The sequence below is a fragment of the Quercus robur genome, chromosome 4, assembly GCF_932294415.1.
Source record: "Quercus robur chromosome 4, dhQueRobu3.1, whole genome shotgun sequence".
Taxonomy (NCBI): Eukaryota; Viridiplantae; Streptophyta; class Magnoliopsida; order Fagales; family Fagaceae; genus Quercus; species Quercus robur.
In genome coordinates, this window is record NC_065537.1 from 53,179,251 (window position 1) to 53,204,657 (window position 25,407).

Sequence of the window (25,407 nt, forward strand, 5' to 3'; positions counted from 1 at the left end):
AGAGAAAGAGAGCTTGGAGATTAGAAATTGATAAATTAGAGATTATAATTTCTATATTATTCACGGAGAGAGAGCTTAGAGCTTGCAGAAGACTTTTTTATTTATATTATTTTTATTTAATTTCTATATTCATTTATAATTTTTCTAAGTTTGATTTTCTTGTGTACTTGTGTTTGATTTTCTGGGTTTGTATGATTTTTTCTAGGTTGTGCTCTTCTGTGTTCTTGATGAAGAGGATGTTAGATCTAAATTCATGTGTTTTTTATTTTTTATTTTGTTTTTTTTTTAAATTGATCAATTAAAATTTAAAATTCTAAACTGACATGGATCTGAGGTGGCATTTATTATTATTATTTTATTATTTTATGCTGACTTGGCATTTATTAAATAATAAATAATTTTTTTATTATTATTTTATTCGCCATGTCAGCATTTACTGTGTCAACAGTGCACTCCGTTTGCCACGTCAGTTTTTTTTGTTAGTTGAGTGAAGGAAATGACTAAAATAACAAGCGTTAATTGGATTAGGGACTAAAAGTAGTAATATAGAAATGTAAGGACCAAAATAGAAATGACCCCGAAATATAGGGACGAAAAGAGCATTTACACCTATATTATAAGTCAAAATTGTTTAAAACACAGTCCTATCACTAGTATTCCCAGGGATTCTAACATTTTGTCCTTATTTTTTAAAAAATTTAGCAATATGTTCCTGTTTTGAAACTATTTAGGTCCATGTCCCTGTTTTGAAACTCGATTTGTAAAAAATTAAGTATGGGGTGATCAAACTTAAAAAAAAAAAAAAAAAAAAAAATTGCATGGAACTTGAGTTCATGAAGCTCGAGTTCCATTTAAAACGCCACTATAGGACTTCCTGAATGCAACTATAGATATGGGGCAATCAAACTAAAAAAAAAAAAAAAAAAAAAAAAAATTTGCATGGAACTCAAGTTCCATTTTAAATGCCACTATAGGTTTGCCTGAACGTAGCTTTAGGTATGGAACTCGAGTTCCATGTAAGTTTTTTTATTTTTTAAGATTGATCGGGCACAACTTGATTTTAAACCAATCAAAACTCGATTTTATTAAAATTGAGTTTCAAAACAGGGGCATAAACCTAAATAGTTTCAAAATAGGGACATATTGCCAAATTTTTTTAAAAATAAGGGCAAAATGCTAGAATTCCCCTAGTATTCCCTATACAAGCATTGTTATTATGATGATCATCATCAAAGCGTGATCAATTAATCATAAAAGGAGTTAATGTATTGTGCAAAAGCTCAATAAAATTGCCTATAACTCGATTTCATGGATATCAAGTTACAAAATGTCACTATAAGTTCTTAAAACGTCACTATAGGTCCTTAAAAAGGTCACTATAGGGCTCCATAATTTTTTTATATTTATTTTTTAACTCAATTTTGAGAAAATCGAGTTACAAAAGAGGGGCATTTCTCTAATTAGTTTGGAAAGGGGGGCATAAGACTATATAATTTGGGTGAAAACGGCATAAGGCATTTTTGTCCTCCAGAGTAGACATATAATCAGATAGACATGAACAATCTAATCGTGCCGTGTAATGTCTGAATTACACAATAATGCAATATTAATTTTCGTTAAGTTCAAGCAAGCTGATTCCCCAGTAGCAATATTAATGTTCAAGTAGACAAATAATTTTGTCAAAAATATTTTAAAAAATTGTCAAACATCATTTAATGCTTGATTTCCAAATTCTACTTCAAAAAAAAAAAAAAATATTAATTATTATCAAATGGCTTTGTATTTTGCTAAATTGGTTCTTATATTTAAGTGTATATTAATTGGTTGACATTTTCATTCCGGCTTCTACTACTTGTCGGATAGATTAGGCATGGTCCAGGGGCGGAGCTACATGTTAGGGTGGGGGGCCATGATTTTTGAAAATTTCTCTTTACTATATAGAAATATTTAATATTTTAATAATTAGCCCTCAAAAATGGGACTTGGCCCCCCAGCTATTTGAGTTGGTCCAATAATGTTCTTAAAAAAATTGTCCAATTTGTCTAGTAGTTATAGAGAATGTATTGTTTCTTAAATTCATTTTTTATGGTAAAATGTGTTCTCGTATTTCTTAAAGTTTTGGATCATTTATGTCTTTGAACACTTCATTAATTCAATTGAAATTTTTTTACTCACAACAGTAGACAATTTGGTAACTTATATTGAAAATGAAAATAGTAAGGATTTCACTATGGAAGATGGTGAAAGATTAATTTAATTCTATGAAACATTTAATTTTAAGGATTTATTATGAAAGATAATAATTTTTTGTGTATGTGTATAGATGTATGTGTTTGTGTTTGTGTATGTGTATGAAAGTTTGTATAGACTAATAAATTAGCAACACAAATCAGCCGCCAAACAAAAGTTTCTGGCGCCACCCTTGGGCATGGAACTGAGTTTTCTCTGAAAAAGTCCCAGAACAAAAGTGTTGACCAGAAACGAGTTTGTTTTTATAAAAATATGAGTCTTTTCTCGGACATGCATGAAACCAAAAATATATACATGAGCTGGTTCTATCTTTTGATACAGCTCACAAGATGAATCCGCCATGTATGATTTCAATCTTGGACCAAAGTTGATCGCACAGATTGCTTGACTAGCAGTGTTACTATGGAATTTGGTATTGGTTTGGTATAGTGAATCAATCTAATTTATCTTGACAATTCACAAAGGAGAATTTGGATACTTCGTAGTGCTTTTTTTGGTTACAAACGAATTTCAGCTAAATTTTGTGATATTTTAGAAAGGAAACACAGAATATTAATCAAAAGTACACGAAATAAGTACTATAATACGACCATATCAGCTTCATAATGAAACTTACCATTTTTAAACTAACAATTATCAAAAGTATATGTCCTACACAAGTTATACCACGGTTTTTGGTTTGCCTTTGTGTTAGAATCCATTTCTTTTTCTCTTATGTGTTTGTGTTTGTTTCTCAAAAAAATAAAATTATAGCATTAATTACTCAATTAAAAAAAAAATTGATATGATTAGAAATATTTACATACTATACTCGAACCCACGCAACTCATCCACATGATATGATGGTCAATTACTCTATTTAATAGCTTCTGAAATACAGAATTAATTTCAACTTCATAAAATTGGGCAACCAATTTTGGACTTGCATTTCAATTCTTCAATGTAAACTAAGGGTGTGTTTGGATACAACTTATTTTGCTAAAAACTGAAAACTGAAAACACTGTAGTAAAATAATTTTTAAATATGTAAATAATGTCGTGAAATCCATTTTTAATGAAAGTTTTGGTGAAAAAAGTGGTTTGTAGGTTCTGTGAACAGTGCACGGGACCCACTAGAAAAGCACCACAGCCACAAAACGAACTTCAAACAAAAAAAAAAAAAAAAAAAAAATTAGATGCGTGATAATCGGTATCCAAACAGATATTAAATAATTGGAATTAGTGTTACGAAACTAAAGAACTCATCTCCATTTTTGCTTTGTTTTGTTTGTTGGACTGACCATATAGAATTGAATTACTGGCTTACTGCAACCAAAACAAAGACCAATTGTGCTCACCAATAACCAAGGCATGCCCTAGAAGCTAGCTACCTGTTTCTCAACCAAAAAAAAAAAAAAAAAAAAGGTTAGCCACCTGTTTATCAAAATAATGACGTAACTTATATTACGTATCAAGCATGCAAGTTTAAATATGCCCAAGCTAATTGAATTATATGAATCGGATATTTTTATTTGATATATATCTAAGAAATTAATATTATTAGTTCCCTTCACATCTAAGATATCTGAGACATGGAAGCTTGCTTGCATTTAAAAGTTAATCAAACAAGTGGTATAGTATACTGTATGAATTTTAATTTATGTAGTGAAAAATAGTAGAACTCAAATCCACTTGCTTGGAAAATATTAAGAATCTGGGGAGTTTTGTACTTACGTGACTGATTGTTTTGGAAGGATATGGGGAAAAATCATCTAATTATTTTTTATTCTCAAAATTTGTTTAGGACAAAGAAGGCATGTTTGAAGTTGTAATCAAATTCTTTAAGACTTAGTCTTAATCTCTGTGCTAGGCATTTTGCCTGATTATTATAATTTGTAATTATTATAAATTTGAAGGAATATTGTGATTTTGAAATCTAATTATTTTTGGAAATAATAAAAAAGAAAAAGAAGAACACTTAGAATTACAATATATGTTCACATTTATGCATGCATGTGATCGAACAAGTTATTGGAAGAGGAAATAAAAATATATAGGTAGGCATAGAGAGCGATGGAATTTGTGAGAGAATACTTACAATTAAGATAAAAATAATAAATAAAAAACCTAAAATTTTTGTTTTTGCCCAAAACCTTATTATATTGCTCATACACGTACAGTTTTCAATTTTAAACCCACGTTTTCTTACACTATCCATGCACACTGGTTGGCAACAAACACTCTGTTCTAATAGTAGATTCACACATTGTAAAACGATATGGTTGAATTCTATCACTTTGTCGACAATATAAACAGATACAAAAAGAGTATTAGTCAATAATTTAAACAGATACGAATTTTATCACTTCGTCAATAATTCAATAACTTAGCTCATAATAGGTTGACAAGATTTTAAAATTTCAGCGTGAACTAAGTCACTTGTTTGAGACGATTCGCGCCATCTTAATACTATTATAAGCGTAGAAAGGCCATGCTTTTTGAGAAAAGCCATGCAGGAGAGTAGGTGACCATAAAAATGGTTTAAGAAAAGCCATGCTTTTTGAGTGATGAGAAAAGATCACGCGGGTATGCTATTTTATAAGTTTAGGAAACAAAGAAAGCAAAGCTATACATATATAAATGAGCCACAAGTTTAACTCATACACTTTAATAACATAATAAAAGAAAGTCAAAGCTTTGTTAAAACTAGTGAATCACCACTTTTGTAGGTGTTTTATGTCATCCGGTACAAAACAATATTTAATTTTTTAATAAAAGACTTCAAGTAATCAATTGTAGGAAAAATATTCTGCTCTAAAAGAGTTTTACTATTGAGAGAGAGAGAGAGAGAGAGAGAGAGAGAGAGAGAGAGAGAGAGAGAGAGAGAACTTTAGTTCGAAACAAAATAAGCGTGTAAGTGTTTCCCATATGATTGATTGATTAAAAGTTCATGACTTGAGTTTCTATTAGTTGAATTAGTAAAGTCACGAAAGCCATTGTCAATAAAAGAATTAAAATCAAATATGGTGTACCATCACGAAAGCCATCGTGAATCTGTGATAAGAGAATGCTTCTAGGAAAAGAGAGAGGAGAGCCAAACCATTGATTAGTCTATTCAATCAAAAAGATAATCACATCAGATAGTACTTATCAAGAAAACAAAGAATAATCGTATCGGATCATCTTTTTAATTTTGATCATTCATAATCATATCATCCTGCATGTGGTCCAGCCATATATGCAAGTTGACCATAAAACATTCCCAATCAAAAAATGTCCAAAGCTGCTTCAATATAGGTAGGCTGTCTCAATTACCTATGTGATTAGAAGTCCACACATTAAGATTCCGACGCTAAATTTTCATTCTTACAATATTTATTGCATGCATACGCGTTTCTAGCCTCCAAGCATGTCCTTCATCATCTAAGGTCAACATACAAAATATAGTCAATATTAGTTTTTCAAAAACTATTCCCAAACAAACTACAAACTATTGCAATACTAACGGTATTATAAGTATTATTTTTATAAAAATATTGTTTGACGCTCTAATATGTTATCTATTTTATAATACCATTCATTCTAATTTTTTTTTTTTTTTTAAAGACAGTAATTATTATAAAAACTAGAATTCCCACATTGTTATGACTCTTATCGTTTTCTTCTTCTATATAAGTATCAGTTTGGAGGCATTAAGTCCCATACAAATTCGAAACACACAATCATTCACATCTAATATTGTCCCTTGTCTGTCCAACATTTCTTATAGTCCATTAAAAAGGCCAAAAAACATGGCACTTCGAGCATTGGTTACACTTCTATTTGTGCCTCTTTTCCTGTCTCCAGCTACTTTTGGTTACTCTCAAGCAAATATTAAAAAATGGTGCAGCCAAACCCCAAACCCTGAGCCATGTGAGTATTTTTTAAGCCAGAAGCCTAATTTCCACAACCCCATCATGCAAAAGTCCAATTTTTTAACAATCTCAAAGCAACTAGCACTAGAACGTGCCCTTAAAGCTCAAAGTAACATATTTTCACTAGGGCCCAAGTGCAAAAATGCTCGTGAAAAGGCTGCATGGGCTGATTGCCTTGAGCTTTATGAGTACACCCACCATAGGCTTAACAAAACCATCGACCCTAATGTCAGGTGCAGCCAAACCGATGCTCAAACATGGCTCAGCACGGCTCTAACCAACCTTGAGACGTGTCGGGCCGGGTTTATTGAACTAGGGGTCCCGGACAATCTTTTGCCCTTGATGTCAAACAATGTTTCTAAGCTAATTAGCAACTCTTTGGCTCTTAACAAAGTTTCATACGCTGTACCGAGTTATAAACATGGTTTCCCAACTTGGGTTAAGCCCGGGGACCGGAAACTCTTGCAGTCTTCTTCGGCTCCTAAGGCCAATATCGTGGTGGCACAAGATGGTTCGGGGAATTATAAGACCATAAAGGAGGCGATAAGTGCAGCTTCATCACAATCAGGAAGTGGGAGGTTTGTGATATACGTGAAAGCTGGGACATACAAAGAAAACGTTGAGATAAAGTTGAAGAATATTATGTTGGTAGGAGATGGTATAGGAAAAACCATAGTCACTGGGAGCAAAAGCGTTCGTGGAGGTTCTACAAGCTTCAATTCAGCCACTATTGGTAAGTAAATTCAAATGACTTCTAATAATATATGCTAAATTTTAGTGCTAAGAAATTGTTATTAAGGTCCATTTGGATACAGCTAAAAGTTGAAAACTGAAAACATTGTAGTAAAATAATTTTTAAATATGTGAATAGTATCATGAGACCTATTTTTAATGAAAAAATTGTTGAAAAGTGATATTTATAGGTCCCGTGAACAGTATACAGGTATAATTTTCACGGGAAAAGTCAACATTCACGGCTAAAAAAAAAAAAAAAAAAACGCGACACAGAATCACGGAATCCAAACCGCACCTTAATTGGTTCTAGAGATAGACTCAAGATTTTAAGCTAGTGGGGATTGGAGGATCAAAAAAAAAAAAAAAAAAACTCCAAATAGACATCAATATTGTACTAAAAAATTATAAATACACAAAATCGTTGTTTCTAAATACATTAAGATGCAATTATCTACCAACAAAGATTTAAAAAAAAAAAAAAATAGTGTTTTTCTAGGCTAGCTTTGATTTTTATTTTTATTTTTATTTTTACGTTAAAGCATTTACAGTGATGGTGTTAAAATTTTTAACTTTTAGTATTTTAAAAAACTACTTTATCTACTTTACCACCTTATTTTACAATACACCCAATATCAAATGTTCTATTTTTTTATTACTTCATTTAAAACAATATAAACAACTCATCAAAATAATAAGGAAGAGATATAATATTAATAAAATATTATATTTTATTTTTAACAACTTGCTACAGTCAACTGGTATTTATACCAATTTACTATAGTTGCAAAAAATTTAGTTTTAACTTTTCTAATAACACATGATTTTTTTGTTCTTTGGTGGTAAGATATATATATATATATATATATATTGGCTAAAATACAATCACTATTGCGAATAATTTTATTGTTTTTGTCAATTGTGGGGTCCAATAATTTATGGGTCCGGCCCACACGCTTATAGGAAGCCCACCGGTCTTAAACTGAAGGAGGCCAGGGCCCAAGCTCGAAACTAGGAAACATAAAAATAGCCCGAAGACATAGCCGAGGACGGTTTCGTCCTCGGCAGGCCCAAAATCTCAGGGATAGGAATGAAACACGAGTACGCTAGAAAGATCAGAAAATATCCTGGGGAAGTTGTCTTTAATACCCTTCCCTGACATGACACTGCCCCTAACAGAGCCGGGATCTTAGGCTTTATGGATCATCTCCAGCAATTTTTGGACTAGACTGATGGGACAGATATCTGTCCAGGAGAGATCGACCCTACACGTGGACGAAGGACAACGAACGTAGGCTAGTATAAAAGAGAATGTTATGTGACCAAAGAAAAGGACTCCCAGGGAGCTTCTGGAAAAAGACTTGATGAAAGAGAATGTCTGGAGAATATACGCCGGACACCACCTAAAAACCCGCCGACGGGCAACCGGGGACAACACCATCGCTCCTCGGACACGATCCGAGGAGCCAGATCCTCCTAAATACAAGATTGAAGGGCCTGAATATCCAGCCCAAAGCTTTATCTCATGTTGGTTCATCTAAAGTCCGGCCCGAAATGTCATCCTGTGATCCAACGCTGGCCTTTTAACCCCACTCTCTACAAATATTATTGTGAGGGACTTTCCGTGTGCGAGCCCAACATCGTCGTTGGGCCGTTAAAGATTTTGTGTCCTTACAATTGGCGCCGTCTGTGGGAAGGCTTGCGCGTTGGCGTAGGAGGTGTTTGAGTCAACTCTCTAGCCAGCTGAGGTTTGTGGGATTCCCTCCATCTCCGGCGATATGCCGTCGTTGCTCCGACCCGAATTTCTACTAGGGGCTACGCCCTGCAGTGTCAACAGCGCGGACAGCTCTAGGGGCTTCCGGCTTCAGGCCAAATCCCCCCCGCCATGGTCTAGGGGCTGATCTCTTACAAGTAATGGACAGAATCAAGGCCTTGCATGGTCCTCGGACCCAAGCCTGAGAGGAAACCAAGTACAAAAAAGAAATCTTACAAGTAATGGACAGAACCAAGGCCTTGCATGGTCCTCGGACCCAAGCCTGTGGGGAAACCAAGTACAAAAAAGAGATCTTACAAGTAATGGACAGAACCAAGGCCTTGCATGGTCCTCGGACCCAAGCCTGTGGGGAAACCAAGTACAAAAAAGAAATCTTACAAGTAATGGACAGAACCAAGGCCTTGCATGGTCCTCGAACCCAAGCCTGTGGGGAAACCAAGTACAAAAAAGAGATCTTACAAGTAATGGACAGAACCAAGGCCTTGCATGGTCCTCGGACCCAAGCCTGTGGGGAAACCAAGTACAAAAAAGAGATCTTACAAGTAATGGACAGAACCAAGGCCTTGCATGGTCCCCGGACCCAAGCCTCTGGGGAAACCAACTACTTAGAAGAAATCTTACAAGTAATGGACAGAACCAAGACCTTGCATGGTCCCCGGACCCAAGCCTCTGGGGAAACCAACTACTTAGAAGAAATCTTACAAGTAATGGACAGAACCAAGGCCTTGCATGGTCCCCGGACCCAAGCCTCTGGGGAAACCAACTACTTAGAAGGAATCATACAAGTTTTGGACAGAACCAAGGCCTAGCATGGTCCTCGGACTCAAGCCTATGAGGAAACCAAGTACACAAAGGCGCCATCGGAGTTCCCTAACTCCCAGTCGATTGCTCGGATGGAATATTTATAAATCATCAGCCTTGGACGATATTCACGCGCTTATCACAGAATATCCAACTGATATCCCGGTTAGTTTCTTAAGTTTGATTTATTACAAGTTATCGATATAATGCCTGATAGTGCTGTCAGATGAGAGTTGATTAGATTATGCTTCAAAGTAGCTTTATCACAAATATTCTCAAAGCAACACATACATAGAGCACATTCGTTCACAAAGTTGTGTGGCCCACTAGATCAACGCTTAAAACATGTAAATCAATTTCCATTTTTATTACGATGAAGAAATAGTACAGTGTACAAACGAAAAGCTGGAGTCAGCCTACGTCAGAGCTTACTACATAAGCAAGAAAAAGAAAAATACAAGAAAGAAAAAAGAAAAATACAAGAAAGCTGGAGAAAGCCGAGGAGGTATGTCGAAGGAAAGGTTGGCTACAGCTCCGAGACCTTATTCTTCCCCCGCACCCTTACCTGCCCATAACTCAGGCAGCCAAAAGGACCCAACTTGAACCTGACACCGTTGAAGAAAAGGTGCAGGGAGTTGGAGGTGGTGGGGCTTTCTCTAAATATACGCCTACCGCAAAGCAGAGGCGCTGATGGAGGAAAACCCTTCTTCTGCCGCACCAAAACTCTGGCATGGACAGAACCTGCTTCGGATTTTGACTAAAAGAGGGGAAGATTCCTTTCCCCCTCGGTGGAGATGGAGTACTCTCCTGAACTTGTGCTTCCTGTGCCCATACCTTACTGTTATAAGTCTCATGAAGACACGGCGCCTCTGCGGCGGAGGAGGTTCTTTCTTCCCAACCCTCGCTTTCGACATGTTATGCCAAGAAAGGAGACCTCCGGGTATGGGAAGCGTGATGTGGGAGAAAACTAAAAGGCTGGGTGTATATATATAAAGCAACCCTCTCTCCCTCCTATTTATTTGAAAAGACAAGATAGTGGCAGTCAACTCACGCGGCGTCCCAAGGAGCGCTACAGACAAAGTGGTCTTGGCTCAACTTCCAACGTCAACTGCAGCCAAAAGACTGAAGGAGCCTCGTAAAGGCGCGCCTCGATCTTTGGGGCGTCAGAGAAGTACTGCATGGCCAGAGGTTGCAGAAGTATCTCTTAATCCGCGGGCTCATTGAATTCGCGACCCAGGCCCGCTTTGCGTGAAGGCCCATGGACACCCTGTTTGGCACCTCGGGAAATGCTCAATGAAAGGGAAAATCTGAACTCAAAGTCTTGGATAGAACCTAAGGCTTGCATGGTCCTCGGACTCAAGCTAAAAGGGAAAACCAAGTACTGGTGCAGACATTGGTCTTGGACAGAACCTAAGGCTTGCATGGTCCTCGGACTCAAGCTGAAAGGGAAAACCAAGTACTAATGCAGACATTGGTCTCGGACAGAACCTAAGGCTCGCATGGTCCTCGGACTCAAGCTGAAAGGGAAGACCAAGTACTAATGCAGACATTGGTCTCGGACAGAACCTAAGGCTCGCATGGTCCTCGGACTCAAGCTAAAAGGGAAAACCTAGTACCGATAAAGACCCAAGTCTCGGACTCAAGCCTAAAGGGAAAAAGTCAAGTACATAGGATAAAACGCATAAGTCTTGAACAAAACCCAGGTTTTGCAAAGTCCTCGGACTCAGGCTGCTTGGGAAATCAACTGCCCGAATGAAGAAATTTCTCGGCTTAAATACTGGAAAGGGTTAAGTCTCGCGTATCATGAAAATAGCAGAACAACCTAATGATCGTCAACCTAAAGAGGCTATTCATCCGGTGGGTAACACGTCCTCGGATAGCTACTTCTTACATCTTATCGAAGCATTTAATACACATCACGGCTAATTTTAAGATAAGTCTCATTCCTCACTGGTCGGATTGCCATGTTGAATAATAATTTTGTTAAAGTTATCGTGGCATCTTTTTAGGAACGATTACCTTGGCCTTAGTTATTATTGATTCAAATGTTATACTATTATGCCGAGCAGCGCTTTCACATTTGTTAAAATATATAGACAAGACATACGAAATAGAGTAACAATCACTTTTATTAATATGAAAAATTGTTACAACATACAAGGAAGGGCTTAAACAAGCCTATACAAAAAAATTGAGCTGCTAAAACAGTAACAACATCCGTAACACAAATAAGTAAACCATCAAGTGTCTTCTGAACTCGCCTTCAAAGTCTCTCTGAAATCTATGCCTCAGAACTGTTCATATCAGGAGAAGATCCTTATACAAAAATAATGAAGGAGAAGGAAGAAGAATTAGAAGACATGGAAGCACTTCAGCAAGCTCTTGTCACTGAAGAATGCAAGGGAAAAAGAAGATGGAGGACATGAGCGGGAAGGAGGAGAAGAAGAGGGAAGCAATGAAAAGAAAGTAAAAGGAGCAAAAGAGGGAGAAGGGGAGCCATATTAGGTATGCTCATGAGAGAGCGGATGGAGATGACAAGGGAGGTTTTCGACTCAGTCACACCAGAAATGGGGTGTGACGAGTCCCTGCTTCGGATTTTGGCTAAAAGAATGGGGAGGCAAATCTTAAGCCTCCGCCATCCTTGCCCCGACCGAGCCATCTCAAGTTTTGTCAAGACATGGTATTTCTGGGAAAAGAAGGATTTGTTCATGGTGGATTACTATGAGAGAAGTATTATGGAATAGGGAGTAACCGGATGGAGGAAGTGGATTCTGAGAAGAACGTGAGGGATTCAGATATGAGAGGGTCACCCTCAGTCTTCTCTCTTTATATAGGGAACGAAGAAGGGGGTATGCAACGCACTCAGATCCCCAGGGGAATCCAGAGTATAACGCGCCGCTTCATTCTCCCACACCATCAGTAACCGTCGCATCTGAGAAGCCTCGTAAATGGGAAGGCATTAAAGACACGCTGCAGATAACCACGCAGCATAACGGCAACGTGCGTAAATCCAGGAAAAACGGCTCGTAGACCGGTGCGTTCCTTGTGGAGGGGAAGAGTCGCCAGAGTTGATCAAGATCCGAAGAAAGTGAACGGCAATAAGGGCTTGACATCATCAAAATCCACCTGTCCTACCATGATGTTGGACAGCAGGATTTTGAGGGGCTAATGTGGGGTCCAATAATTTATGGGTCCGGCCCACACGCTTATAGGAAGCCCACCGATCTTAAACTGAAGGAGGCCAGGGCCCAAGCTCGAAACTAGGAAACATAAAAATAGCCCGAAGACATAGCCGAGGACGGTTTCGTCCTCGGCAGGCCCAAAATCTCAGGGATAGGAATGAAACACGAGTACGCTAGAAAGATCAGAAAATATCCTGGGGAAGTTGTCTTTAATACCCTTCCCTGACATGACACTGCCTTTAACAGAGCCGGGATCTTAGGCTTTATGGATCATCTCCAGCAATTTTTGGACTAGACTGATGGGACAAATATCTGTCCCGGAGAGATCGACCCTACACGTGGACGAAGGACAACGAACGTAGGCTAGTATAAAAGAGAATGTTATGTGACCAAAGAAAAGGACTCCCAGGGAGCTTCTGGAAAAAGACTTGATGAAAGAGAATGTCTGGAGAATATACGCCGGACACCACCTAAAAACCCGCCGACGGGCAACCGGGGACAACACCATCGCTCCTCGGACACGATCTGAGGAGCCAGATCCTCCTAAATACAAGATTGAAGGGCCTGAATATCCAGCCCAAAGCTTTATCTCATGTTGGTTCATCTAAAGTCCGGCCCGAAATGTCATCCTGTGATCCAACGCTGGCCTTTTAACCCCACTCTCTACAAATATTATTGTGAGGGACTTTCCGTGTGCGAGCCCAACATCGTCGTTGGACCGTTAAAGATTTTGTGTCCTTACATCAATAATTATTATAATAATTTTTTTTTTCTCTCTAAAGACCTAATTATTCTAATAGTTAAAATACAAGAGAAAATGAATTGAAGCTGTAATTAGTATAAACATTTTGAAAGAACATTAATAGATGAATAGATGAAAATACAAGGTTTAAAGTTGTTGAGTAACAGTGTATTTGAAGACATATCTCTCTTTGCATATATGTGTGTGTGTTTGAGAGAGAGAAGTAGAAAATGACAAGATTAAAGTACCTAGTTTGAGCCTGTCTGTTCGCTATGGAACCAACTACCAAACCCTTTGCATCACGAGAACCCTTTAAATTTCGTACGAGTCGTAGAACGCATGGGCCACTAAGAGAAACATTCACGATCTGAATTGTTTATAACTTAAGATTTTTATTTTATTGTTGGATAGGTCTTGTTCTCTTAATTAAGTTTCAATCAAAGGTGGCCCACAAGACATTGCTTGTGTATATATAATAATGCTTTTATGCTAATAATTATTGTCGTATTTAAATTACTTGTGGTCCTACCTACTTCCCACAAGCCCACAACTGATTACCTCAAAATATTATGTCTTACAGCTTATACAGTCATAAATTTAATAAATTAATGAATGTTAATATAGAATTTGACTAAAATATTGACATGAAAATTAAGCTCTTGTTTTTTTGAATTTTCAGCTGTTGTGGGAGATGGATTTATTGCTCGTGACATCACTATAAGGAACACTGCTGGAGCAACAAATCAACAAGCCGTGGCCCTTCGTTCTGGGTCCGATCTCTCAGTATTTTATAGGTGCAGCTTGGAAGGGTACCAAGATACCCTCTATGTCCATTCCCAAAGGCAATTCTATAGGGAATGTGACATATATGGTACAGTCAATTTCATATTTGGAAATGCTGCGGTTGTGTTGCAAAATTGTAACATTTATGCACGTTACCCTCCTAACAAGATCAACACTCTTACTGCCCAAGGTAGGACTGACCCTAATCAAAATACTGGAATTTCCATTCATGATTGTACAGTCAAGGCTGCTTCAGATTTAATGGCGTCCCAGAGCTCAGTTACGACATACTTAGGGAGGCCATGGGGGGAGTACTCACGCACAATTTTTATGAAAACATACTTAGATAGCTTGATTGCTCCAGCAGGATGGATGAAATGGAGTGGAAATTCTGCCCTTAATACCTTGTACTATGGGGAATATGCCAACACAGGGCCAGGATCATCGACTACTAATAGGGTTAATTGGCCTGGCTACCATGTCATTACTAGTGCATCTATAGCTTCACAATACACCGTTGCAAACTTCATCTTTGGCGGTTCATGGTTGCCGGCTACCAACGTGCCTTACACAGCTGACCTTTAATTTTTGCAAGGAAATTTTTATATACATGCCTTCAATTTGTTCAATTGTTTAATTGTAAATTTGCATTTCAGTTCCTTGTGGTAAAAAAATAAGTTGATTGTTGCCCACAAAAAAGAAGATTGTGTAATAGTTGTCATTCTTTGATAAGTTGTAATCAAGGATTCAATATAAATAAAATCGATTATGTTTAATATTTTGCACAGAACTTTTGGCTAAGGTTACGTTGGTATATAAAATGAGGTTTCAATATTCTATTGATATGCATAGATAGATACAAATTTTGAGTTACAAATTTCTCAACAAGTCATATAGATAATCAAAGTGTTTGTTGAAAAACATGTATGCGAAGGATTGTCACGTAAGTCAAGGATAAGTTCCCCAAAAAGAGTAATGTTATAATAATTAATAACAAAGTATTATCCGAATTGTGAAGGTGACCCTTTTTAATTATTTGAATTTAATTGCCCAAATTTAGTGGCCCAGGGAATTTACCCATAGTTAGGCAATCCACATCATTGACCAACCGAGAAAAGTATGCTTTGTTTCTCATAAAAGAAAAAGGAAAAGTTTGCTTTTCACTTTTTAAATTTGATTCAATGGTCCAGATCACACAAATTTCTCACGCATGTGTGAAATACTTACAGTCATTTGCACAACGCATTCCCTTATGATACAAAAAAACTATTAAAGTTCTTGTATGAGCCTTGTGGAAGTCTAGGCTTGTATTCTAACAAGCCCATTATGTATGTAAAGTTGTGATTTCTAATTAACTTGTGTTGGTTTTAATTCCGTGCTAAATTTGATTGTAATTTTCTTAATCATTTTCCCTATATGTATGTGGGTTTATTTGTAAGGGATGAGTGTGAGAAATCGGTGAAGAATCAAGCTTCAAAATATGAATCAGTAGAATTTGCAAGTAGTTTGCAAGAAGCAACCTGCGAAAAGGCCACGTGTGGAGCACATGACTAGAAGCTGAAGAGTCGTGTTAGGCTGTCAAGTTCGTGAATGTTTCGCGAGAAGGGCCAACCCGTGAAGTACCAGCGAAACTTTCTTTTGGCAAAAAGTTGTTTTGCTTTCTAAATTCTTTACCCACACTATAAATGCCCATATTACCTACAAATTGTAAGGAGTGTTTTTCAAAAAGAAAACTCTAGCAAATACACTTGAGAGTTAGAGATTATTATACCCACAATCATCTACACATTTCTTTGTGGTTTTCCTGAACTCCTATCTCTCCATCTCTAGATTCTTGAGAGGTTGTTAACCCAAACACTTACCACACCCATTCTGAGTGTCAAGTGAGATTTTGATACTGTTAGGAAGCATTTGAATGAGACATTCATTGGAAGATGCAATCAGGTTGAATTGCGGGATCTGGAAAGCTAGAGAAGACAAGACTCCAAGAAGTCCATTGGTTGTAAGAGCTTGGAGGGCTTAAGTGCATGGAGTAGACTAGGCTTGGAGGGTCTTTTGTTATTCGTGTACTCCAACTTTATTCTTTAGTGGATCGATTTCGACTTGGAGGGTCGCAGAGAGGTTTTTCGCCGAGTTCTTCTGTTTCTTCTTTGATAACACGTCTCGGTGTTATATTGTGTTTGCATCTCTCTTTCCTACTCTTTAAGCTTTCATTTTATTGTTGATGATGGATGAATATGGCTTAAGGTAGTGTTATCGGTTCATTGCGCTTATTTACTCTTGTTCTGCACTTAGTTTAAATTAGAGTAAAAGTAATCTAGCAATTATTTTTTAATAGGGGGTCTGAACAAGCCCTTGGGTTTTACCACAAATCTGAGATTTCAATTTGTATCAGAGTGGGTACACTTGTCGGATTTTAATATCCTAGTGTGATCCAAGACCCCGTGTAAGATGGATAAATCTCAATCCCTTAATGCACCTCCCTACTTTGATGGGAGTAACTATGCTTTTTGGAAAGTACGTATGCGTGCTTTTCTTTATGCTATTGATGAGATAGTGTGGGATTCCGTTGAAATTGGGTTGGTAAGACCCACAATAGCCAAATCCGAATGTAATAATGCTACTCTTGCTTAGGCAAACGCCAATAGTAAAGCTATTGATGCTATTTTATGTGGTGTTTCTACTGATGAGTTTCACAGGATTTCTCATGTGAAGACCGCCAAAGAGGCATGGACCATTTTTGAGACAACCTACGAAGGTACTAAGAAGGTTAAGGACACCAAGTTTCAAATGCTCACTACTTGATTTGAGGAATTGAAGATGAGTGACGATGAGTCGTTTGATTCATTTTATGGGAGACTCAACAGGGTAGTGATTGTCAAGCTCAATCTTGCAGAGAAGATTGAAGACGCCAAAGTGGTGAGGAAGATCTTGAGATCTTTACCTAAAAGTTTCTAGGCTAAGGTCAACGCCATTGAAGAGAGCAAAGGTTTGGATGAGATTAAAATTCAAAAACTCATTCGCTCTCCCCAAACCTATAAGATTAGACTATCTTCTCACAAGTCCAACAAATCACTTACTCTCAAAACCATAAATGAGAGAATGGGTAATTCATTCGATGAAGACGATGTAGAAAAAGAGGTGGCATTCCTTGGAAAGAACTTTTTGAAATTTGTCAATATGAAGAACAATGGGAAGTCATTTGGCAAAGGAAAATTCTCATCCTCCAAGAATGACAAGAGAGAGTTCAAGAAGAAGGATGGGAAAGACTCATCATGAACCCAAGGAATCGTGTGCTATGAATGCAATGGTCATGGGCATCTAAAGAAAGAATGTCCAAACTACTTAAGAGGAAAAAGTAAGGTACTTGCTACTACCCTTAGTGACTTAGAGAGCTCAAACTCAAATGCAGAAGGAGAATGTAATAGTAATGGAAACTATTCAGCTTTCATGGCAATTACCATTGTCGATTTTAGAGATGAGTTAAGCAACTTGGTTGATGAACTAGGTGTACATTCCGAAGGTGAAGAAGTTGATGATTTGGAAGATGAGGATGTGTACCTCAATGAAAGTAAGAAGAACCTTCAAGAAGCGTACGATGTGTTGCTTGAAGATTATGGCAAATATGCCAAAGTTGCAAAGAATGCTATTAAAAAGACAAAGAAAATTGAAGAAGAGCACAAATCCACTCTTGTGCAACTTAAGGACACGAAATGTGAAGTTGAGGGGCTGAAGGAAGAGCTACTGAATGCCTACTCTAAAATCAAGTTCCTTAAACTTGAAATAATTCAAGCAAATGTCAAAGTGGAGTGCATTTCCACCAAGAAACTTGACAGTGTGCTATCTTCTCAAAAACCTTCAAATGAAAAGACCGGTTTAGGCTATATCGGTGAAGGAAGCTTAAGCAACAAACCCAAGAAGGAAGTGAAGTTCGTGTTGGCCAAGAATGTAGAGAAGCCCAAGGTAGAAAAGCCCAAACTGGAGTAGCCCAAGGTTGAGATCACTAGTGTTGTAAAGAAAACCATTGGTCCAAAACTAAAGGAAAAAGGGATGTTATTGCCCAAGAGTCTAAGGGGACCTCAAATGAAGCATTTCTATTATCATTGTAGCGTGCAAGGGCACACAAGACCAAATTGCTTCAAGCTTCAAGCTCTTAAGAAGGCTGACTCTCTATGTGGTCAAGATAACTCAAGAAGAATACCAAAGGGAAATCAAGCTAAAAGAGAAAATGAGGGTCAACTCACTGGAGATATTATGGAAATGTTGAAGAACATTTCATCATGCCTTGCTAGCTTCACCCCAAGTTTTGATACCTCTCTTTCTAAGGACCTCATCCAAAGCACTCGTACAGTATGGATGAAGAAGGGTACTCATGCATGATTGCTCACTATGTCCATGTATTAATACTTCCAACGTATTAGGGTCATAGTTTTATGCATCATGATATATGCAATCTTCTTGTGTCTTTGCTTCCGTTATAACATGTTTCTTTTATAGGTGTTTGCTTGTTTACCTTGTTTTGTTGATCTTACTTTTATGCTTTTGTTTTTGAGTGTGTTGAAAAAATTCGAAAACCCATAAAAAGTGAAAAATCTCAAAAAGTTTAATCGCTTGTGTTATGTATATCACATGTTGAGTTTGGCCTAATACCTCCGTACTAATGGCGTAGTGCATTTACGAGCTTAGTTTGTTATGTATGCACATTTTTAAAGTGTGAGAGACATCTAGAAATCTACGTTTTATTGTTATAAGTAAATCTTCAAGTTTGTCATGAATGATTAGTTAATAGTCTTGATTGATCTTGATACATGCCAGACTTGTGCCTATATATCTCCTCACATTTATTTTTATGTCAAAAAGCTCTACAAACGTCAATCTTTAAAAGAGAGAGTTGAAAAAGCTTTGCTTCAAAAACTAGTTTGACTAGGAAAAGGTAGGGCAAAAATGTATTCAAAATGTGTGGTGCTAAAGTCAAAGGCTTATTCATTAAAGAAATATCAAAAAGTTCATGGCATCGCTTCTCAAAAAATTTGAGTTATATTGATCAAAAGTATGAAAAGTGAAAGCCAAATAAAAAGCTTTCAATCATATGTAAACACATTGGTAAGGGGTCATATATGTTCATTTCTACAAGTGAGATAGGTCACTTGATTTTGTGCTAGTTGTGTATGTCTTGATTGAATTGATCATTGAACCTCCATACTAGATTATAGACTAGTTCATACTTGATCCACACAAGTTTAATGTTCAATGAATGCCTATTTCATTTGTGCGATTGTACCTGTTCAAATGTGATACATGTATACTCAATCACTTGATGATCAAATCCAAAAAGATTTTTGAGTATTTTATATATTTTTTAAAGTGTTTTTGTATAGCATTTTTGTGCTTTAAGAGTTTTCCAAAAAGTCAAATTTGTTTTGTTGAAAAACTCCATCAAAGGCATTTTTTTGAGTAAGACTTCTCGCAGCCTATCCGCAAAAATGAGGAAGCTAATTTCCAATTCTTCCAAAATTTTACATAGAGAGTTTTGCGACTCTCTTGCAACTTTTTCGCAAAAAGAAGCTTCCCGCAAAACAACCCCTGTGCATTTGAGGCATTTCGCGAGTGCCTCTTGAGTACTTCACAAGTACCTTACCTACGAAATGAGCAAAGTTTCAGTTTTTAAAGGTTAAACAATGACAGTTTTTCAAAAACTTCCTATTTGCCTCTTCCACGCCCCTCTCAACTCAAAACACTATTTTCTGAAAAATCTCAACCAAAGCTCAAGGGCTTTCATATCTAAGACTCATCTAAGGTATGTTTTAACACTTTTTTTCTTTTGAATCCTTAGATTAAGCCTTAGATTCTAGGATTTCTAGGGTTGGGTTATTTTTGAAAGGGGTTGGGAAATTTTCTTTTTCTTGTCAAATTTTTTTTTCTTGATTGGGTTGTGTTCCATTGTGTTTGCTTGTTTTTGTGTTGGGTCCACGTGGCATTTTAACATGTATTTAGGCAAGATTTCCATATGTTCATGCATTGTTTCATACATTAGTGGAATGTGTGCACTCTAAGTGTTCGATAAAATGCCTAAATGATATATTTTTTTGTTGTTGTTTTGGACTCATTGAGTAAAATTTTTTGGGGATTATCATGTTTTTACATGCTTAACATGTTTCAATCATTTGTTGTGTGTTTTACACACTTTTCCCTATGAGTGGTTTGTCATGCATTGCTCATGCATCTCATATGTACATCACAAGTACACTTGATGCACACACTATATCACTTGACATGTTTTGTACTTCATTCATGCTATGTATGTCTTATTAGACCTTTAGCACTTAAAACATGATCTTGTGACCTTGTTTGCTTGTTTATTTTCATTTTAGGACTTTTTATTTTATTTTTATTTTTATGGAATAACTTGAATCTAATCAAGTTTGTTACCATGTTTGTGCATATTTTTGTTTGTTTTGTATGGTTGTTTGTTTTGTAGATGTCTCCTCTTAAGAAAAAAGTAGCAAAGAAGTCTTCAAAGTGTCCCTGCCTCTCCTTGGACTCATTTAAAAATGATGATACTAGCATGGCCTTCAATGATCATTACAAATAGGCCTCAATCATCTTAGAGAGGACTATAGACATTGAGTCCCTAAAGGACACCTTCATTTTGGAAGTGTTCAAAGAAAAGACATGGACCAAGTTGTTGAATTTGATGGGTGACGTGTTTGAAGACATCATAAGAGAATTCTTCACCAATGCTTTTGTGGAAGGTGACCACATCAACTATTGGCTAAGGGGGAAAGAGTTCGCAGTTTCGAGGTGGTCAATCCAAGAAGTCTTGGAGATTCGACCAACGACTCTGGATAATTCTCTACATTATGGAGAGAGAAGGGAGAAACTTGAGCCTCTCGTGCAAGTTCTTGGAGGACAACTCAAGAAGAAGGCCTTGCACACAATTGAGTTCACCCCCGAAATGCGAGCTTTGGCCTACATCATGATCTTCAACCTCTATCCGATGAAGAACTTGACAAATCTATCAGCACCAAAGACCGTGTTCCTATATGATCTCTTCACTCACAAGGAGATCGACATTTGTGGTCACATTTATCACCTCTTCATCAAGAGCATCATGAAGAGGAATGTAAGGCTAACTCTACCATTCCCAAGCCTTGTTATGTCTCTCATATCAAGGGCAAGGGTGAAGATTCCTAGTAGACTTCTAGTCATGCAAAGGGAAGAACCTATTAGTGAGTAGACCATTATCTGAAGTAAAGGTCACATTCCCAAACCGAGCGTTGGTGTATCTCATATTTTGAGAGATGAAGAAGCAGAAGAAGGAGGCAACATCGATGAAGAAATTGATCAATTCACCTCAGTACCAGAGGATACTCCACAACCTTCTTTCCAAGCACAAGTAAGAGCTCCCAACCGCCTTGATATTCTACTTGGAAGAGTTGAAGAGTTGCGTATGATGCTAGCTTCACATATCAACTACTCCATGACTCAATTCACATACCTTCAAGGCCAAATCACTGCCCTCTCTTCTCAAGTTCAAGACATGATGTAGAAATCAGATTCGGAGTCTAACACATTTTAGGACCTTTGGCAATTTCGGTTAAAAAGAGGGAGTAGTTTAGGCTTGAGGGGGAGAACAGCCTAAGGGGGAGTAGTATAACATTGGTTCATTTTGGTGGTTTCTAGTTTTTATTTTATGCTTTTATAACTTTTGATATTTACAGTGCTTTATTTAAAGCTTTCAAGTACTTTAGTTTAAAACATAGTTTTCTTTAGTACTGTTTATGTATCTTGGTTCTTATAACTGTTTTATTGATGCTTATAGTTATCTATTGCTTTTTGCTTTAGTTTTTTTAATGCATCATGTGATATGTTGGACATGCAAGTGATTTTAGCATTGCTCTTAATTGCATTACGTGTCGAAATGATCATATACTAGTTAAATTTTCATTGCAGTCATTTCATAATGACTGTTCATGTTTAATCAAGTTATGCTTTGTCTTACATTTCAATTGGTATCTTGATCGCATTTTACTTATTGTTTATACAAGCCTTGCATTCTACTTGTCTTGTACTTAATAAAGTTTATTTGTTATGTACAAGTGTTTCAAGATACAAGTGTACATGGTTCAAGTGCTTCACAGCTTTTAGATTTAGGTGTGAGTGAGTTTTGTTTATGCTCACAAACTCACGTTTAAGTCTGGAGTCTGTTTAGGGGTTTTGTCATGGAATAGCCAAATGGGGAGATTGTAAAGTTGTTATTTCCAACTAACTTGTGTTGGCTTTAATTTCATTCCAAATTTAATTGTAATTTCCTCAATCATTTTCCCTGTATGTATGTGGGTTTATTTGTAAGGGATGAGTGTGAGAGATTGGTGAAGAATCAAGTTTCAAAAGATAAATCAGTGGAATTCACAACTAGCTCACAAGTAACTCTCGAGAAGCAACCTACGAGAAGGCCACGTGTGGAGCACATTACTGGAAGTTGAACAGTTATGCTAGGCTGTCAAGTTCGCGAGTGTTTCGCGAGAAGGGCCAACCCGCGAAGTACCCATGAAACTTTCTGTTTGGCAAAAAGTTGTGTTCCTTTACCAAATTCTTTACCCACACTATAAATACCCTCATTACCCACGAATTGTAAGGAATGCTTTTCAGATAGAAAACCTTAGCAAATACACTTGAGAGTTAGAGATTGTTATATCCACAATCATCTACATATTTCCTTATGGTTTTCCTCAACTCCTACCTCTCCATCTTTAGATCCTTGAGAGATTGTTAACTCAAACACTTACCACACTCATTCTGAGTGTCAAGTGAGATTTTGGCACTGTTGGAAAGCATTGGAGGAGCCATTCATTGGTAGATGCAATCAAGCTGAATTGCAGGATTCGAAAAGCTAGAGAAGACAAGACTTCGAGAAGTCCGTTGATAGCAGGAGCTTGGAGGACTCAAGTACATGGGGTAGACTAGGTTTGGAGGGTCTTTTATTTTTCATGTACTCCAGCTTTATTCTCTAGGGGATCGATTTCAACTTGGAGGGTTGCAGAGAGGTTTTTCGTTGAGTTCTTCATTTTCCTCTTCAATAATACGTCTCACTGTTATCTTGTATTTGCATATCTTTTCCCTAATTTTTAAGCTTTCATTTTATTTTTGATGATGGATGAATATAGCTTAAGAAAGTGTTATCGGTTCATTGCACTTATTTACTCTTGTTCTACACTTAGTCTAAGTTAGAGTAAAAACAATCTAGCATTTATTTTTAAATCGGGGGTCTAAACAAGCTCTTGGGTTTTACCACAAATCCAAGCTTTCAATGTAAATTTCCTTAGTTAATTACTACATTCACTAAAATGTTTAAATGGAGCTCTAAGCTTTGAGTATATGGGAAAATTTGTATCTTCTACTAAATCAGTACGCGGGGAGGAAAATTTTTAAAATATACTTAAGAAAATAATGGAGTTTCTTAACCAATTTAACAATCTCCTTTTATGTGGCAAAAAAAGGCTCTACAGAAGGATAAAGGCTAAGAGTCCTACAAGTCTACAACTAATATAGCATGAAACAATATACCAGGAGAAGCAAACTAAAACACTGCAATTGGGAGTAACCTTTATACTCATAAGAGTGAAACAATTTAAGATTCAGAATCATAATACAGTTCAATTCATGAATAAATTCATTTCCTAAAGAAACCCAATCATTACCTGACAAACAAAATGAAATAGAATCTAGCGAGAGGTTTAGATCAAAGAAACACATACTTTTATTATTAGACTATAAGTAAAGCAACTTATATTGGATATGGAACCCAAAGCTTCATGATACACCAAGAACAACCTCCTATTTTCAACATTTGATGCAAAACTCCTTGTAGAAGTACACCTTCCAGACCCATGGACTACCAATCATCGCCATCACATGTTCCAAAAAGGTTTTATTGTACACCATCCTTTCGTCCTTCAGTTTTGAAAGTGCAATTTCTTGATAGGTTACGGTGAGAGAAATGATTTGCAATAGTTGGGTTTATATAGACTTTAGGAATCTGAAATTGTTTAAAAATTTAGATCACAATAGTTTTATGGTGCTACATAAGGAAAGTACAACAATTCCTTCCATATTGTTTTTTCCATAAAAAGCGGGGCGTTGTGTCATGAACATCTTTTGTGAATATCAAGTCTTCCATTGAAGGTAAGTTCCACAAACAAGAAATTCAATATTATTAGAAAATATGGTACCAAAGAGTTTTCATTGTATACTCATTATTGTCATTTAATTTTCATGCAAAAGAGATTGCCAAGCAAAAGTTCTAGTCAAGTAATCAAAAAGTGGAATGATTGTTTATCTAGGAGAGACTCGTGACAATCTCAATCCTTATCATAAAAATTCTTATTATGTATATAAATTATGCAATAGAGAGAATGAGTAATCTATATATATATATATATATATATAAAACCGAAGCCTTTGCTGGCACCACAATTTTCCACGTCAGCACAATATTTAAAAAAATAAAAACATTATAACTCCTCAAAACCCTAGCAACCTTACCCCTCTCTCAAGTTAAGAAATATAAAACCACGGTTTCTGTAAACTCTCTCTCTCTCCAGACGTTCTGATTATGAGTCTAGGGAAATACTAGGGGGTGGACCTATCATGAAAGCATCTGGAGTGTGTCCACCTCTTTTGGGTCTGCGAAACCTTTTCTGTTGTGGGTGGTCCGCCAAATTTTATAGTTAATTAAGGTGGATCTCCAGTATCCGGTTTTTATATATTTTTTGAGGGTTTTCAAGATATACTGTTGGTAGTCTTCTTGACAATTGTAGGGGAAGAACAAGAGAAATACATTTTGATAGGGTCCTAAGTGTCATTGTTTTTATGTTGGTATGCTCTGCATAATTAATTTGTGGAATATGTTCTTTCAAACGTTATGGTATGCTTGATTTCATGCTTCATTCTGTTATCTTTTTCTGTTACTTGAAGTCCACGGCGATGATTTTGTTGACTTTCTTGTGGATATTTATTCTTGTAAGATTTGCTATGCAAGATTGTCAATCATTATTTTTATTTTATATTTGATAAGTAATCTTTATTCCTTTGATGCTAAAAAGTTCAGGTTCTGCGTAGTGCAATTGTAATGAGTTGTTGGATCTGGCACGGTATAGATTTTAACTTATAAAGTTCAGTTTTTGTAAGGTTAGTTTTGTTTATATATTAATTAATACATAGTACTTTGTTCACCATTGAATACTCATA

The 25,407-nt window shown here is 36.6% G+C and overlaps 1 protein-coding gene across 6 annotated transcripts in view; it reads left to right on the top strand.

Moving 5' to 3' along the window:
• The window catches only part of LOC126722968 (pectinesterase 2-like), a 112,312-nt gene that overhangs the window by 66,223 nt on the left and 20,682 nt on the right, over nt 1–25,407 (top strand). For 2 of the 6 annotated variants that reach the window (XM_050426141.1, XM_050426140.1), the window contains exons 2-3: nt 6,377–6,876; nt 14,054–14,937. The exons of 1 other annotated variant lie outside the window; for it this stretch is intronic. In XM_050426141.1, coding sequence (XP_050282098.1) covers nt 6,377–6,876; nt 14,054–14,742 — 1,189 coding nt within the window. In that variant the 3' untranslated portion in view covers nt 14,743–14,937. Of the gene's footprint in view, nt 1–6,376; nt 6,877–14,053; nt 14,938–25,407 lie in introns of those variants that run through there. 3 more of the 6 variants (XM_050426139.1, XM_050426138.1, XM_050426136.1) reach the window with 2 other exon arrangements.